Source organism: Ctenocephalides felis, unplaced genomic scaffold (assembly GCF_003426905.1).
Source record: "Ctenocephalides felis isolate EL2017-DRISC unplaced genomic scaffold, ASM342690v1 CF-g0.4_SCAFFOLD_01170, whole genome shotgun sequence".
Lineage (NCBI taxonomy): Eukaryota > Metazoa > Arthropoda > Insecta > Siphonaptera > Pulicidae > Ctenocephalides > Ctenocephalides felis.
In genome coordinates this window covers 57365629-57380842 of record NW_020537324.1, presented here as the reverse complement: position 1 = coordinate 57380842, position 15214 = coordinate 57365629, and the positions used below count along the sequence as shown (strand labels likewise).

The window sequence follows — 15214 nt, the reverse complement described above, 5'->3', positions numbered from 1 at the left end:
TTCAAGTTCGTTTGGAATTTTTCGCGTTCGTTCGTGTTCCTGTTCGTTCATCTGTAGGTGCGTCCACACCTAACGAACGAACACGAACGAACATGTCGAACAAGAAAATACAAAATAGAACGAACAGGAACACGAACGAACGCGAAAAATTCCAAACAAACGCCTCAAGCAGTGAGGGTTGGAATCTTTTTGTTCGAGGATGTACCGTGAAAACGTCAGATTTATTATTTAAAGTGGCGGGAAAGAGAAAAAATTATTTAAGTCATCAAATTTACAAAATTTGTCATAACAGCAATATCTTATAATAATACAAACTAAATTAATGCATTATGCCATTTTAACACCAAAAAAGAAAAATTTTGTCTACATTCGTGTAGCGTCCACACTGCACATACGAGTTCAAACATGAACGAACAATTCCCTTTGATGTACCGACAAGTTGCGGAACATTGCTCGCCATGTTTGTTTATGTTCGTTCGTGATCGTTGTGGCGTCCACACTATGCTGTTGCCGTTCGTTCTGGTACGTTCTTTTATGTTCGTTCGTGTTCGTTCGTTAGGTGTGGACGCACCTTTTGTATTTTCTTGTTCGACATGTTCGTTCGTGTTCGTTCGTTAGGTGTGGACGCACCTTAAGAATGTTATGTTCACTTGCTAAATTTATTTCCTCGACGTTGCTAGTCATTCTGAATCGTTTGACACCTGAAAAAATGTATGTGGTGAACAAACGGTATTGTTATATTTCTTTTTAATCTTTGATAGATTTTAATATTTATAATCTAATAAATTAACAAAAACATAATATTCATAGATTTATGTTTTAAACTATTAATTGTTTTTTGAAACTAAATAATGAAAATTTATGTTTAAACTATTTTTATTCAATAATTTTCCAAAGGAGAATTTTATATATATTCACCAGAAAATCCGACTTACTTATTTCATGATTTTTCCACGTTTCAAGTCATTCTGAATCATTACACCTAAATTAGAAAATGTATGTGTGTATGAATGAACAGTATATTATTATATATTTCTTCTTAATAAAATTAAGAACATTAATGCAATTATTATTAATTAGTACATTAATAACAACATTTATAATAGATTCATGTTTTGAAATATTGTATTTTCATTTATTAACTTCCTAATGGAGAATTGTATGTATCAGCCAGGCCAGATAATCTGACTTACTTATTTCATGTTTACTGGATATTTCAAGTAATTTTGAATGTTTGAACATCTAAATTGAAAAACGAGTGTATGTAAAATTTGACTTTTCTAGAATACAGCTGCAATGATTTCAAAAATTTGAAACACATTATATAAAACAATGACTTACCTTGATTAGTTTTGTGCCACAACCGGCCAGCCAAGTCATTTCTTTATAAATAGCAAAGAAGTTAAATTATTTCATTTTTAGTAATTGGTTTTTGCCTAAAGTTCTGATTTTGAAAAATCAAAACACTTTTGAAGATATCAATTGGATATTGTGCTGAGTAGTGTAAGGGTAAAGATTTGCCCGGCTATTTCTTCATAATTGCTAAGATTTTGTTTCACAGTTTTAATGAAATTTTACATAGTGGGAGAGATCATGCTCTAAAGTTTAGACAATTAGCCTTATACTATAGTCATAGAAGTTGTTTAATTATAATATATCTAAGATTCATCAAACTTTGAATTAATTACCAGTTAAAAAATTTGTTGTCACAATTATGAAAATAAAAATAAAATAAAAATACTTAATACTAATTGAAGAAAGATTATTTATTTGTGCTTTGCATATTTTAATAGACCCAATCATAAGGATCTCTTAAAATTTATAAGGCTTTATGCTAATGTAAATTTGAAAGGCCTTTTATATATTCCATAAAGTGTTTTGGCATTAACTTTGTTCCATAAATTAAATTAGATAACTGTAGATAACGTGAATTTACATTAAAAAATGTAGTTATTATAGAAAACATTGTCATATGTTTCACTATTAATTTAAAAAAAAATTATATTGTAAATATTATTTTTGTATTTAACATTCAATCCTCCAGATTTTTTAAAACTATTAGTTGAATGTTACAATGAAATATTTTTATGGTAGTATAAACATATGGTATTACTTCGAAAACTGTTCCCAATATTCAATACAAACCAGTAGATATACTGTTTCAATTTATAATAGTTTATATTATATTTATATATTTACAATTATTTCCACACTATTCAATGAATACTCAAACAAGTGCTCAAATTAAAATAAAATTACAAATTAAGTTTTGTATACCTATACAATTTAAATCAGGACTAAAATTTAAAAACCTTACATAAACAATTCACACATTGGTCCATAAAAATAACACTATGTGTCAAGTTACATGCCACCCCTTCTAGACGCTGAAGGAAGTAACAACATAACTGCAGACATGGCATCGGGGAATAATGAGTGATAATTAACTAAAGGTACATATGCGGCTGTTATGACTCTACCCGCAAACCATCTTCCATGTAATGAATTGACTGCATCCACAGCAGTAGCTATGCTTGGGCATTTTACATAAACGTTGCCTTGATTGGATGCTCTATCAACATACACATGTAAAACACCACCATGCTTGTTGCATTCTTCTATAACATCATCCCGAATTTCTGTATCCCAGGATGGATTTGTTTCACTGAAAAAAAAATGCATTAATTTGAGGACAATAAATATTTAAATATTATATTATTAATTCATGATTTGAATAGAAAATGAAGCCAATTCATAACTGGTTAATATGTTTGCAGATAAAGCAGCACAGAAGTGTTGCTGATATAATATATAATAATAATAGAATACTAAATATATTTTAATTAAGTAAATTTGATTAGATATTTCATAATTAAAAATTATGAATTAATTAAAGTAGTTAATATAATAAAGAATTAAATTTTTAGTAATCCTGAATAATTTTTAATTAAGTAAATTTGGAGATATATAGTTTATAATTAAAGACTAGAGTAAATTAGAGTAGTTCATACAATATAGAATTAAATTTTACCTGCTTGGATCAAACATGTTGGCTAACATAAAGCATTGAGTTGCTATAGGAGGATTTATTTGAGCTTGAGGTTGAGGTTGTGGTGCAGTTGCCAAGAGAGCTGTAGCAGCAGCTTGAGGTACCTTGAAGAAAAAACAATAAAAATATTAATTATTATTATAATATAATGGTATAAGTATGTATTTAATCTATTTCAGCTTATAGATCTCTAAAGATAAGTAATAAGCAAAACAGCTGCAAAGGCAGTAGACTTTGCCAATAATCGTTGTGTTTTTATCACATGGGTTTGATTAAATTATATTTTAGGGCTTAATCAATAATATGGTTTTGAATAAATATAAAAATTATTTCAAAATCTTTTGTTGCATTATTTGCAATAATCACCATACAACAGAGCTCAAACTATGTGAGAACTGGTTTAAAAGATATCTCAAATTTAATACTGTATTAAATAATATAAAATATAAAAATCCCTATGCCTATTTATCATATTTCTTAAATGAAAGTCCTTCAAATGGAATGAGCATAAAGGCTTAGCTATAAAGAAATTTATAAACATCTTTTCATTAAAAGCAAGTAAATCAATACAATAGATTTTTGGCAAAAAATAGAACATGAATCTGCAGGTAATACTGAAAAATATTCTATCTTGCCAGAAGAAAACTATGATGATGAATAGCGCATAGTTATGATAAAAAAAACAATAATGAATGACAAAAAATAACATGTAGTAAAAATTAAAAAAAATATTCATACTTATCTTGATTATTAAAATATAAATGTTTTTTTTTGATCAAATTGAATTTCTGGAATCTAACTTATATTTGTACTAGCCCTTTGTTTCATATAATATAGTTGTTTCATGAACGCAACTCCTGTGTTATATGAAGATTCCCTGTATTTGTTAATATTAAAAAAGTTGAAAGGTGAAAATTGATACAACGAACAGTTTTCCCTTCCCTTGAAAATAAGTTCAGCTCTTTTAATCCATATTTTTGAGACAGATGTAAAAAAAAGACTTGGACCTTAATAAAGACAACTTAGACTGTAAAGTTCTAAACCTTGCACAAAATCTGTTAAATATTTCAATTTTGTTTAAAATTGCTAATAAATGATATGCTAATAAAAATGCTATAAATATTCAGTGAATTCCTTCATATCCATAACATTTATTATCATAGCTGGGCACCGTTAATCAAATAGTTAACTTCGTTAATCGTTAATCCGCTACAAAAAAAGTTAACTTCGTTAAACGTTAAAGCGTTACATTTCGGAAGAATTAACGCAAGTTAACGTTAACCGTTAATCCGTTAATATGTGTAAAATTACTTTTTTATATCGTTGCGTTAGTTAAAAGCTTATTAGTTTAGGTTCTGGAAGTTAACATGTTATGAATAAAACAAAATACTTGTATATTTCAAATGTGTAATTTAACCCCTCGCGCGTTTTATGCACACTTCCGTGTGTATAAGGAAAATGGCACAATTATCACATACCGTGATAACGCTATTGGTCAACTTTCCGTTTTTATGATTGCATATTGTTTTTACAAGAATTTTTTTCTAAATAAAGGGAAAGAGTTTTTTTAACTTCCCGTAGGGCAAGTTATAGTAATCGCAAAAAAACGAAAATGAAAATTTTTGCATTTCTCGATGTTTCAAAGGTTTCTGAATATTTTGGCATACCTTAGAAAAAATGGATGTATGTGTGTGTGTGTATGTATGTGTATTCGGATACAAATTTTCGTCGACGATTTCGGGAACACGGATCAACCGATTTGAATAATTCAAAAAACATTCGATTCGTATTGATAAGAAGACGTGCTGATTAGTTTTTGGCAAAGGCAGGTCTAGCCGTTCCGAAGATATGGGGCAAAATTGAGCCAAAAACGGTAACTCAGTTTTTAAGAGAACGGAGCGTCCGATTTTAATAATTCAAAAAACATTTTACTTGTATTGACAATTATGAAGAACTGATCAATTTTTCATGAAGGCAGGTCTAGCGGTTTTGGAGATCTAATGAAAAAAGTAAAAAAAAATGCCATTTGGCGGTCAAAAATGATCATTAGACATATGCACATCAAATTATCAGATATTTTATAAAGATTTTAACAATTAGTATAAATTTTATTTACATTCCTATGGGTCCCGTACCAATGTTTATCCTTTAGACAGCGACGCGGCGCTTACGCGCTTTATATTTTGTCTCTATGCAGTCCTAAAGCAGTAAAATTGCTTTGAAAAAAAGTTTAGATCTTCCAAAATATGTCAAAATAAAGAAAACATTTTTTTTTCAAAAAAAAAATAATTTTTGTCCAATAGTTTATAGTTTCTGCATTCCTCTCTACTGCTGTCATACGTTTCCAGCCACATTAACCGAAACTTTGGGTGAAATTCCGCGGCAAGTTGGCACTGTTCATCATTCAGGAGTAGTCCAAATCTTTTCTCTATGCCGTTTAATAAGGCATTGGCTAAAGCTGTGCCGTGCGGTAAATAGTAGGCATTGGATTAACGCTTAACGGACTTCTCGCATTTTAACGGAAGTTAACGTGTCCGTTAATATTTTTCAAAGTTAACTTAAAAGTTAATCCGTTAATCAAAATGTTAACTTCGTTAATTAACGATTAACGGATTAACGAGTTAATGCCCAGCTATGTTTATTATCTATAATTTATTCTTGCAAGAAATCCAAATGAAGATTCAAATCAAAGGAAAAGATTACTTACTGCCAGTCCAGCACCCTCTGCCAATTTAAACATTAGCTGTAATCTTCCAGTGGCTCCTAAGTCAATTCCAGATCGATCTAGTTCATCTGTGTCAAGTGAGGATTGTCCAGTTTGTAAATCTAGCCTCTCAGTAACATTTCCAACTTTCATAGGTCGACCAGCCAATTCAAATCCATTTAACTGCTCTAATGCTTTTTTAGCATCATCGTGATTGTGAAACTAATAAATAAAGTACATAATTAGAAAACTTAAAATGGAGTTAGCATTGCATCAGTTGAATTATCAATAATTGGAATTAACTATCATCAACTAACATTATTCATTATATCATTAAAAACATAAATGAAAGTATTAGATGCACCAAAAAAAATTCAAAATTTTAAAAGCGACTTTTGAAGTATGTTTGAGCGTTTTAGAATAATATTGCTTGCAGGAGAATAAGACAAACTAAAATAAAATGTTTAATATGCGTTTTATATTAAATTGTATTCATAAGCAATGAAAGCAAAACATGTGTTAATCAGAAGTCATTGGTAACACAAATACAAATATTTTAATATGCTATAAGTAAAGTAACATTTGGTAAATAATTTTTTTCATTGGATGTACTTAAATTTCCATTTGAACATCTTTGTTGTCCAAAATAAATAAGTGTATTGAACAAAGTAATCACTGATGCATATTTGCAAGAATGATGTGAAATCTCATGTTCAAAGTTTATATAGCATATTTTTTCCCCCCAAAATTTTGAAAAAGCAATATTCTGGGTCTACAAATATGCAGGATGATATATAGGCATTTAAAAATTAACTAACCGTTAAAAAGCCATATCCCTTAGACCGCCCGGTTTCCGGATCCATTATCAATTGTATGCTGTCAATCTTTCCAAAAGGTTCAAATATTCCTCTTAACATATCTTCAGTTATATTGAAATGTAACGAACCAACATATAATCTCATGGGACCAGTATGGACCTTTGGTGCTAAATTGGGCATTGAATTACCCATGCGATTTTTTTCAGCCTGTGTGTGCTGAACTACAATGGGTATTCCTAATAACTTTTGTCCTGTTAGACCTAAGGCCTGTAATCAAGACAAAAATAAGTAAAATAGTAATTAACATTTACAATATATTTGATCAGGGCATATATAGTTTCTTTTGGTACGATTTTATTGTACTAAAATGGACATTAATGTTCAAGATATATTTATTACAGGAATTCGCCACAAAGTACTTACCAATGGTACACTTTCAGGATCTTTAAACTCTATGTATGCAATGCCTTTGAATCTTCTGGTTTTATTACATGTTATAAGTCGTACATCCCTCACTTTACCCACACTGGAGAAAAAGTCCTCAAGATCTCTTGCTCTTATCCTCTGATTGAGCTGCATACAAAAAACTGTTCTAGCATCTCTTTCCTCCGGACTGAGTTCTTCAGCTGTTGACTTGTATCCGAGAGCATTTGGAGGTGTTCGCCCTCTGTGTTTAGGGAATGGACGTGGTGATGGTGATCTATTACGTCGTTCTTTACTGCGTCTTCTATAATCATGTCTGATATATAAAAATATTGAAGGAACAATTAGCATCATACAATACATAATAAAAATTAGATATAAAATTAAATCAATGTTTCACATAGCAGCCAAAAGAAGACTAAGTAAGTCAACTAATATAATTTGATAATATTTTGGAAACATTTAATTTAAATTATAATATATCTAAATTGTTTATTACAAATGTTGATCTCCTGAAACATATGTTTTATAATATAAATATTTATAAACTGTAAGTATATACTTAAATTGTTCTGAGTAAAATAATATCAAATAGTATAAAGTGATAACAAAAAATTTTACTCAAAATTCATTTAGCATAGATTTTCCCCCCAAAATGTTGAATAAAAACCAATCATCTGGGTCTACGTATATGCAGAATTCAATATTACACAATATTGAATTAATTATTAAACTATTTTACACAATAAAAAAAAAACTCAAACCTGTCCTTATCCCTTCTGTCTCTAGATCTGCTTCTCCTTCTGTCTTTTCTATCCCGATCTCGAGATCGACCTCTATCTTCTTTATCGCGATCTTTAACTCGATCTCGATCTCTGTCTTTGTCTCTATCTTTATCAGAGCGATCCCTATCCCTGTCTCTGTCTCTGTCCCCTTTGGAGCGATCTTTATCCCTGTCCTTCCTATCCCTATCCCTGGACCTACTCCGATGACGAGATTTGCTAGAAAAGAAAAGTTATTGATTACATATAATAACGATACTTATAACAACTGCATATATATGTAACATAGTAACTGTAAAAGGTTCATCTAATTTTGTTGAACCTCTAAAACAAAACATAATACAAATAACAATTCTAATTTAATTCTAATTTATCTAATTCTTGTTGAACTGTTAATAGTTATAAAGTATATATAATAAATTGTTTTGAGTAAAATAATATCAAATAGTTTGAACTAAACTGATAGCAAATATATTCACTCAAAATTCATTTAGCATAATTTTTCCCCCCAAAATGTTGAATAAACAATAATCTGGGTCTACAGATATGCATAATAAAATAGCAAGCATATCAACTATTGTACACCAAAGGTGAATAATATAGAACTACTATTATTATTTATAAAATTAGAAAGTACCTGGATTTGTGAGAAGATGATCCATTTTCCCGACTTCGTCCATTTGTTTTAGGTGCATCATCCTGTTAAACAGCAAAACACGAGTGAAGAAAGCAGCCAATGACACCGCACAGCAAAAGGTAAAATTCATATATCATTAGCTTTTTCTAAACAAATAATTATTTTAAACAAATGTTATAAACTTCTAATTGCAAGACGTAAATTTTATCACATGAGCATTTCATATTCCTCAATGTAACTAAATTTAGTAACTTGACAATTAGAAAATACATTAAATCTAAGCCCCTAAATTACAAATATTAAATCCTTTACAGCTTCATCCTGTTTTACCAAGATTTGGTAAAAGATAATTGATTGCCATCAATTATGAGGGAAAGTAGGATTTGGGTATGTTATCCGCAAGATTCACAATAGAACCTATAAATGTATGTCCAATATTTTGGTTTGGAGGATCATTTGGGCCCACACTTACCATCCATATACAGCTATATTGAGTGCATCTAGAGGTACTAGTGCTTTCTTCATACTACTGCCTTTTAATGAACGCTTCTGCAAAAGATATACCTCATCAGCAAACTAATGATTTTTCTAAGCGTTTCAAATAATTTGCCTACTAAAACCAAAAATCAGTAAAACATTCACACTTTACACCATCTTCTTTAAAACAAGTCTTTTGACAAACAAATACATGTGATTCACAAAAAAGTTGGTTTAAAAGTTAATAAACGACTTCTTGTGAATGCATTTGAAAAACATATCTTAATAATTGTAACCCGTTTCAAAACTATATAAAAACCAATAAGTTTAGAGTTAAAATAATATATAAAACAAAAAAGTCATTCACTCATTAAACGTAATTTATATAAATTAACTAACACTTCAATCTAAGTTCAATTATTCAATACTGTATATTTTGCTTAGAATCCACGATGACATAGATCCATGGTGGAGGTAGTTCGGATGACCTCATGATACAGCAGTATGCCGGAATTAACAGAGTGTGTGAGACCAGGTAAGCCTGGGATAACAAATGGGAACAATTTTCAAATAACCAAATCTATACAATTTTCAATAACAATTGCAGTTTTAAAGATATTTTTAATTAAAAAAAAATCTTTTGGACACACATTAACTAATGGATTTTATAACAATACAAAAAAGCATTAAAAAAACGTAATCTGGAAATATTTATATCAGCTAGTTTTATCTTATAATACACATATTATATATAAATATACATGATATGTATATATTAATGAATATATGCCTGAAATTTGCACAACTATATTCTAGCCAATTTATAGATAATTGGATTGCATCCCACTTATTTAATATTATGTAAGAGTAATTTCTATCAATTACTATAAAAAAAACTAATATATATTGTTAATTAGATTGATATTATGTTTTCAGAACGTTATGTACCTCTATATTGAAGTGTCACTGTAGATGCATACTCGAGAAATATCTCAAAGGTCTATAAATGTAAAAAATGAGGAATATTTAAGTATTACAGAAGCAATGAAACAACAATAACAGTATATTTATACTCACCATCACATTTACATTTTTATTTTACATTTCAATGAATTATAAAAATTAAAACTGCAGAAACATTTTGCAGAAAATAGTGTAAGAAAATTACAAAACATAGGCAAAGTACAATGTGATAGTTCCTTTTAGCGTACGACAGAGAAAGAGCTCACGAATATGTTTAAAATAATATACCAGTTTACATTTAAAGCTGGCCTTAGTTTATACATTATAAACAAACGAGGTAGGAAGCTTGGCTTTTAATGTATGTTACAAAAAATTATATACAAATCTAACATCAATAACTTGTTGGGCAACTATATATTTAGAGAAGCTACCAAAAATGAAACTCAAACCACTATTACAATTTTGTATTCCATAAGTTAGGATACACAAACAATTATCCTATATCCCATAACTGATAAAGACTCGATTATCTCTTTTACGGTAACACGCAAATCAAAGCAAGAGAAGCAGAATTACATTAATTGTGTAAATTTGAGTGAATAAGAATTTTTCGCAAGCTATTCCTCTATTAGATTTATCACAATGCCTTTATCAAAAATCGTGGGCGATAAGGAATGATAAAATTTATAATTCATTTATATAGAAGATATCAACAATTCAAATGAATATATTGACATATATTGATCCCAGCATACAAGTGAAGGCAATTAGAAATTGCATACTTACATCTTTTTTATAAGGGGCCTCTAGCATGGCTTCTACATCCAGGTCTTCCGCCATCTTGATTTCTGCAAGTTTCAAAAAGCGAACAAAATTCCAGCACTATTATAATAATTTAACCAGACTTACATCTGTAATTTATCGCCTGATAATATAGAAAATTAATTACGCTTTAATTAAATATATTTTTAAGAGCAATACGATCACAATTTGAGCGTTCAACTAGCATTCAAAAATCGACGAACACTTTCATGTACTTGCTCACTCGCTTGTTTCTATTTGATGACGATGAACTACAATGTTGCCAGATTGAAATAAATATCCTAGCAACCTGAAGTTGACACGAGAATTGGCGTTGTCAAAAAAAACTGGCCATTTTTATTGCAGATATAAACACACAAAACATCATATAATAGTTTGATTATATTATCTTTTATTATAAATACTATACGAATATAATATTTTTACATATCATATAAGTAATAAATAATTTATGCAATAGTTTTAAGAATTTGTGTGAATCATTTCTTCGTAATGAATTCTGCAACTAAGGTATTTGCATTTGTAAAATATCTTTAGTGATTACTCTTATATCAATAATTAATATCATTCCTTGATGATCTATTGGCTGACGAAATATGAAACAATATTAGTATTTTATTATGTACTAGATGATGTTTTAATATTCTGTGCAATTGTTATTGTTAACCTATAATATCATATAACATATAAATCTTATTTACATGTTATATGATATTATATTATTATGAAGTCTGGTATAATTTTATACTTAACTTTAAATGAATATTTATTAACAACTTCTTTTTCAGGTTGGCGAAATATTTACAGCTGCTGGGTCGGCATTCACCAAATTGGGTGAGTTAACTATGCAGTTACATCCAACCTCTGATTCACCTGCGGGGTAAGCATTATTTATTCATCTTCATTAATATTATTCATTATACAATATTATCAAAAATCTTGTACAGTAAGTGGACAGATGAAGAAATTGAGATGCTTCGGTCAACAATAGTCCGATTTAAAGATGAGCTAACAGTTATAAGTCAACACATCAAATCTAGAACTGTGTAAGTCTTTTTTAATGAACGTATTTGTTTTTTTGTTCTAGTACTTTCAATTTTCTCTAATAAATATAGTATGTTGTGCACATGTATAATGTAATTCAATGTAAAGTTAGCATTCATCACTATAAATGTTTTTTCTTCAATAATACCTTAATTTGTACATTAATACAAACATTAATAGCCTATGTTAAAATATCACATATAAATACGATAATGTATTATGTCATAATTTGATTACAGTGCACATATACTTTATTTTGCTTAATTATCATTTAGTTTATTTGAAACTAAAAGATAGCATAATAATTTCTTCATCCTACTAAACCTTATAAACAATTTCAATCAAATACAATACATATTTCTTAATTTTTGCAGATCACAAATTAGAAGTACTTTAAAGAAAAAAGCTTTTGAAGATGCTGGTATTCCTGTGCGACAAAATTCAAATTCCCAATCGCAAGCAAATAATTCTCAAAGTCAAAGTGTGATGGGAAAATCATCTGAGGTATAAAAATAGTTCTTTAAATTAACAAACGCTATATAAATAATTTATGAACAATTACTGTTTTTCTAGGTTACTCTTAATATGCTCAATGCACAAGAGAGTGAAGTAGATGTTGAAGGAATACATACTGATGTTAAATTAGAATTCGAGAATACAACAGAAGAAGTAACAGGCTGAGTTTAATTATAATTATAATTTAATATACCATAATTATGACAAAAATTTATATGAACTTTCTTACTGAATTTGTTTTTATTATTTTGGTTTAATATTCACAGTTTTGTATTCAAACAAAAAAAGGAAAAATTTTTGCAACCTATTGGAAGGAATTAATAAGTAGATGATTATATATTAAAACCCAAGTTTTTATAAATTTATTTTTTATAAAATTATATCTTTTTGTTTCATTAAAAATAGTACTTATATTTAATATAAATTATATGTTTGTATTCTAACTTGTATAATGCAAGTATATCACTTCGCCTTAAATATAATTATTTTTCTATTCCATTCTTTGCTAAATGATTCAAATATTTTTATAAATCCTTGTTCTTGAATTAGTCTTACAATTTCATCTTCAACATTGTTTCTTATCTTCAATGATTTATAAAGAGCAAAGTCATCATTCGATTTTTGCATTCGCCTTACTGCATTTTTATAGCACTTCCATGGTTGCAATTCTATTATTAACACATCCGTCATATTGCATAAATATTTCAGACAGTCAATTAAACCTTCATCGCCATTGTTGAGGTGTATCCACATTAAAACCGAAAAACAAAATACATAATTGTATTTGACTTTATTGCTAGGTAAAAAATTAAATATTGACAATCGATCCTTTTCATTCATTATATTAAGGCAATTATAAAAAACATTGCTTTTAAAATCATTGTGTAAAATAGCTCTTTCTACTAAAAGTGGATCTATATCAATGCCATATAACTTGTAGTTGGTTTTTGGTGCTTGTTTATTCAGAAAACTATAAATTGATTGAGTTAAGTTCCCGGCATTACATCCGATGTCTAGAACATGACAATTTTCATCTTGCATATTGCTCCATATTTCAGTTGGAAGTGTTTGTATTCTTTTTTCGGGTGGATGGAATTGGTAGTAATTAATAAAATTGCCATATTTTACTGCACCAGGATCAGAACCTCTAAAGCTTATATCAGATACTGTATCTGAAGGAGATCTTTCTTCATTCATATTTGGAATTGTGGTTTATAAACAGATTATTTTATTAAATATATGGTTTTGCATTTGTGTTAAGCCACAATCGATTTCATAAGTTATATCTTTATTATAAGGTTTTTACAAGACTTGTTATAAAGAAGCAGTCTCTTATAATAACCACTTTTTTTTTTTTGAATAGTTATTGAATAGCCTCCAAGAAGACGTTTGATTATATGCTTATTCACTTGTCATTTTTGAAATTTTCAATTAATGATAAAATTATAAATTTCTAATGAATTACTTAAGCACCGACCGAGCCAGGATAATTTGACATTTAAAACCACGTTGACGTTTGAAATGGAAGTTCTTGAATTTTAGGTTAGAATGCTTTAGAAATATTTGGCGCAAAATTTGAAAAAATATAAAAATAATCATTTATTTAAATATGTATTTAATTAATATTATATTTTGTAACAATATACTAATTGATGAAGTATCTGAATTACAACAGACATTACACAAAATTAATATGCATATGATGAACAAAAAAAATATTTATCCTCATAAGTGAAACTTTATATATATAAATTTTAATAAATCATTGAATGTATTAATAAAATTCATACCGTAATAAAAATATGTACTTTTAAACAAAACAATGATAATTGGATCATCTAGCAGCAAAGTTAGTTGGTCAGTTAAAATCAGATTCGTATTCGGATTCAAATTAAATCTGCGGGTTTTCAAAGGTAACAACAATATATTACATATCAAAATATATATTTTTACAAATCTGCAATATTAAAGTTGAAATTAGATCATAAATAATGTATAATAGGCACAAATGTGTGCATCAATAATTTTATTACTCTTGTTCATTTTGTTATAAATAGTATTAAAATATAAATTTGGAATGATTAAACGCAAATTGTAAGTTATTTTTAAGTAAGTTATTTATCTAAATATTTGTTGGTCGCTAATTTTCTTTTAATTTTACTGTATACTATAGAAGTTTACTTTTAATTGGCAATTTATGTTAACGAAAGCTCATTAGCATATAGCACTGTATAGTGGTACTGGATATTTTCTCTAACTCAAAAAAAACATTGAAAATGATTCATTATTGCCTAATTTCATAATTTTTCAATCTTATTCGGTTACTAATTAACTGCATTTCTGGTAACATGATGAGCTTTCTTTAAACTTTAATTATTTATACCACCATTAATGCTTTAATATTCGAAATATTGATTGAAATACCTAATTTTCATATTGTAGATACTTGATAAATTTGCATATTATAAATGAACGCAACTTTATAAGTCTATTATAATTCTATTCCTTTACAAACAAATGGAATGTTCAATCGAATCTTTGTACAAAATTTATTCATGAAACACATGAAATTCAAGGAAAATAATTTAATATTGTTCTCATTGTGCCTGCAGTATACATTTAATACTATTTTCCTTCTTGAAAATAACCGCGCATTATCACCCAGTACGTGTTTCGAATGCTTAATAAGACCCATTAAGCAAATATACTTCATAATTAGAAAGGGTTGAATCATCATGATGATTCTATTTGCAAATAGATGCAAAAATATTTCAGAATATTTCATAAATTTTAAGCTGAGTTGAAATAATTTTCCTTAGATATTATGTCATTAAGTTTTCAAAATTTTTTCAACCTATTCTGAAAACTATCATTTTAAAAAGATTTTTGGTCCTTTATTTGAAAATCAAAGATTACAAATGAACGAAGAATTGATTTAAAAATCTGTAAAAAAAGCAATAAAGATTCAATAATAATTCT

The 15214-nt window shown here is 28.3% G+C and overlaps 3 protein-coding genes across 7 annotated transcripts; 1 reads left to right on the top strand and 2 right to left on the bottom strand.

Annotated features, from left to right (window-relative positions):
• Window positions 1–2129: 2129 nt before the first annotated feature.
• Window positions 2130–10905, bottom strand: LOC113368336 (RNA-binding protein 39-like). 3 transcript variants are annotated; one of them, XM_026609887.1, is made up of 12 exons: window positions 10763–10905; window positions 10640–10701; window positions 9839–9890; window positions 9290–9431; window positions 8886–8962; window positions 8414–8475; window positions 7759–7995; window positions 6995–7310; window positions 6572–6838; window positions 5757–5975; window positions 3032–3153; window positions 2130–2665 (listed from the first exon to the last, which is right to left on the bottom strand). In XM_026609887.1, exons 5-12 carry the CDS (start codon window positions 8886–8888, stop codon window positions 2365–2367), a joined length of 1527 nt encoding a protein of 508 aa, XP_026465672.1. In that variant the 5' UTR covers window positions 8889–8962; window positions 9290–9431; window positions 9839–9890; window positions 10640–10701; window positions 10763–10905; the 3' UTR covers window positions 2130–2364. The 3 variants fall into 3 exon arrangements, with proteins under 3 accessions (XP_026465672.1, XP_026465670.1, XP_026465671.1); XM_026609885.1 differs by lacking the exons at window positions 8886–8962; window positions 9290–9431; window positions 9839–9890; XM_026609886.1 differs by lacking the exons at window positions 8886–8962; window positions 9290–9431; window positions 9839–9890 and having other exon boundaries at window positions 6995–7298; window positions 10640–10905.
• Window positions 10906–11030: 125 nt separating this feature from the next.
• LOC113368340 (chromatin complexes subunit BAP18-like) lies at window positions 11031–12578 on the top strand. Of its 3 annotated transcripts, none has more exons than XM_026609890.1 (5): window positions 11031–11185; window positions 11464–11555; window positions 11623–11721; window positions 12094–12223; window positions 12293–12578. In XM_026609890.1, exons 1-5 carry the CDS (start codon window positions 11168–11170, stop codon window positions 12398–12400), a joined length of 447 nt encoding a protein of 148 aa, XP_026465675.1. In that variant the 5' UTR covers window positions 11031–11167; the 3' UTR covers window positions 12401–12578. The 3 variants fall into 3 exon arrangements, with proteins under 3 accessions (XP_026465675.1, XP_026465674.1, XP_026465676.1); XM_026609889.1 differs by lacking the exon at window positions 11031–11185 and adding an exon at window positions 11200–11297; XM_026609891.1 differs by lacking the exons at window positions 11031–11185; window positions 11623–11721 and adding an exon at window positions 11200–11297.
• A 93-nt stretch (window positions 12579–12671) lies between these two features.
• LOC113368339 (probable RNA methyltransferase CG11342) lies at window positions 12672–13738 on the bottom strand. The gene has a single exon (XM_026609888.1). The coding sequence runs from the start codon at window positions 13430–13432 to the stop codon at window positions 12698–12700; it is 735 nt and encodes a 244-aa protein (XP_026465673.1). The 5' UTR covers window positions 13433–13738; the 3' UTR covers window positions 12672–12697.
• Window positions 13739–15214: the final 1476 nt, after the last annotated feature.

Excerpts from the sequence above, each read along its gene's own strand:
- LOC113368336 (XM_026609885.1), bottom strand. The coding sequence starts at position 10,693 with ATGGCGGAAGACCTGGATGTAGAAGCCATGCTAGAGGCCCCTTATAAA. Across the intron at positions 6,839-6,994 it reads ATCCTGAAAGTGTACCATTG|GCCTTAGGTCTAACAGGACA; the intron begins GTAAGTACTTTG and ends TCTTGATTACAG. Across the intron at positions 2,666-3,031 it reads AACATGTTTGATCCAAGCAG|TGAAACAAATCCATCCTGGG; the intron begins GTAAAATTTAAT and ends TTTTTTTTTCAG.
- LOC113368339 (XM_026609888.1), bottom strand. The coding sequence starts at position 13,432 with ATGAATGAAGAAAGATCTCCTTCAGATACAGTATCTGATATAAGCTTT.
- LOC113368340 (XM_026609889.1), top strand. The coding sequence starts at position 11,250 with ATGATCTATTGGCTGACGAAATATGAAACAATATTAGTATTTTATTAT. Across the intron at positions 11,556-11,622 it reads ACCTCTGATTCACCTGCGGG|TAAGTGGACAGATGAAGAAA; the intron begins GTAAGCATTATT and ends AATCTTGTACAG. Across the intron at positions 12,224-12,292 it reads TGATGGGAAAATCATCTGAG|GTTACTCTTAATATGCTCAA; the intron begins GTATAAAAATAG and ends CTGTTTTTCTAG.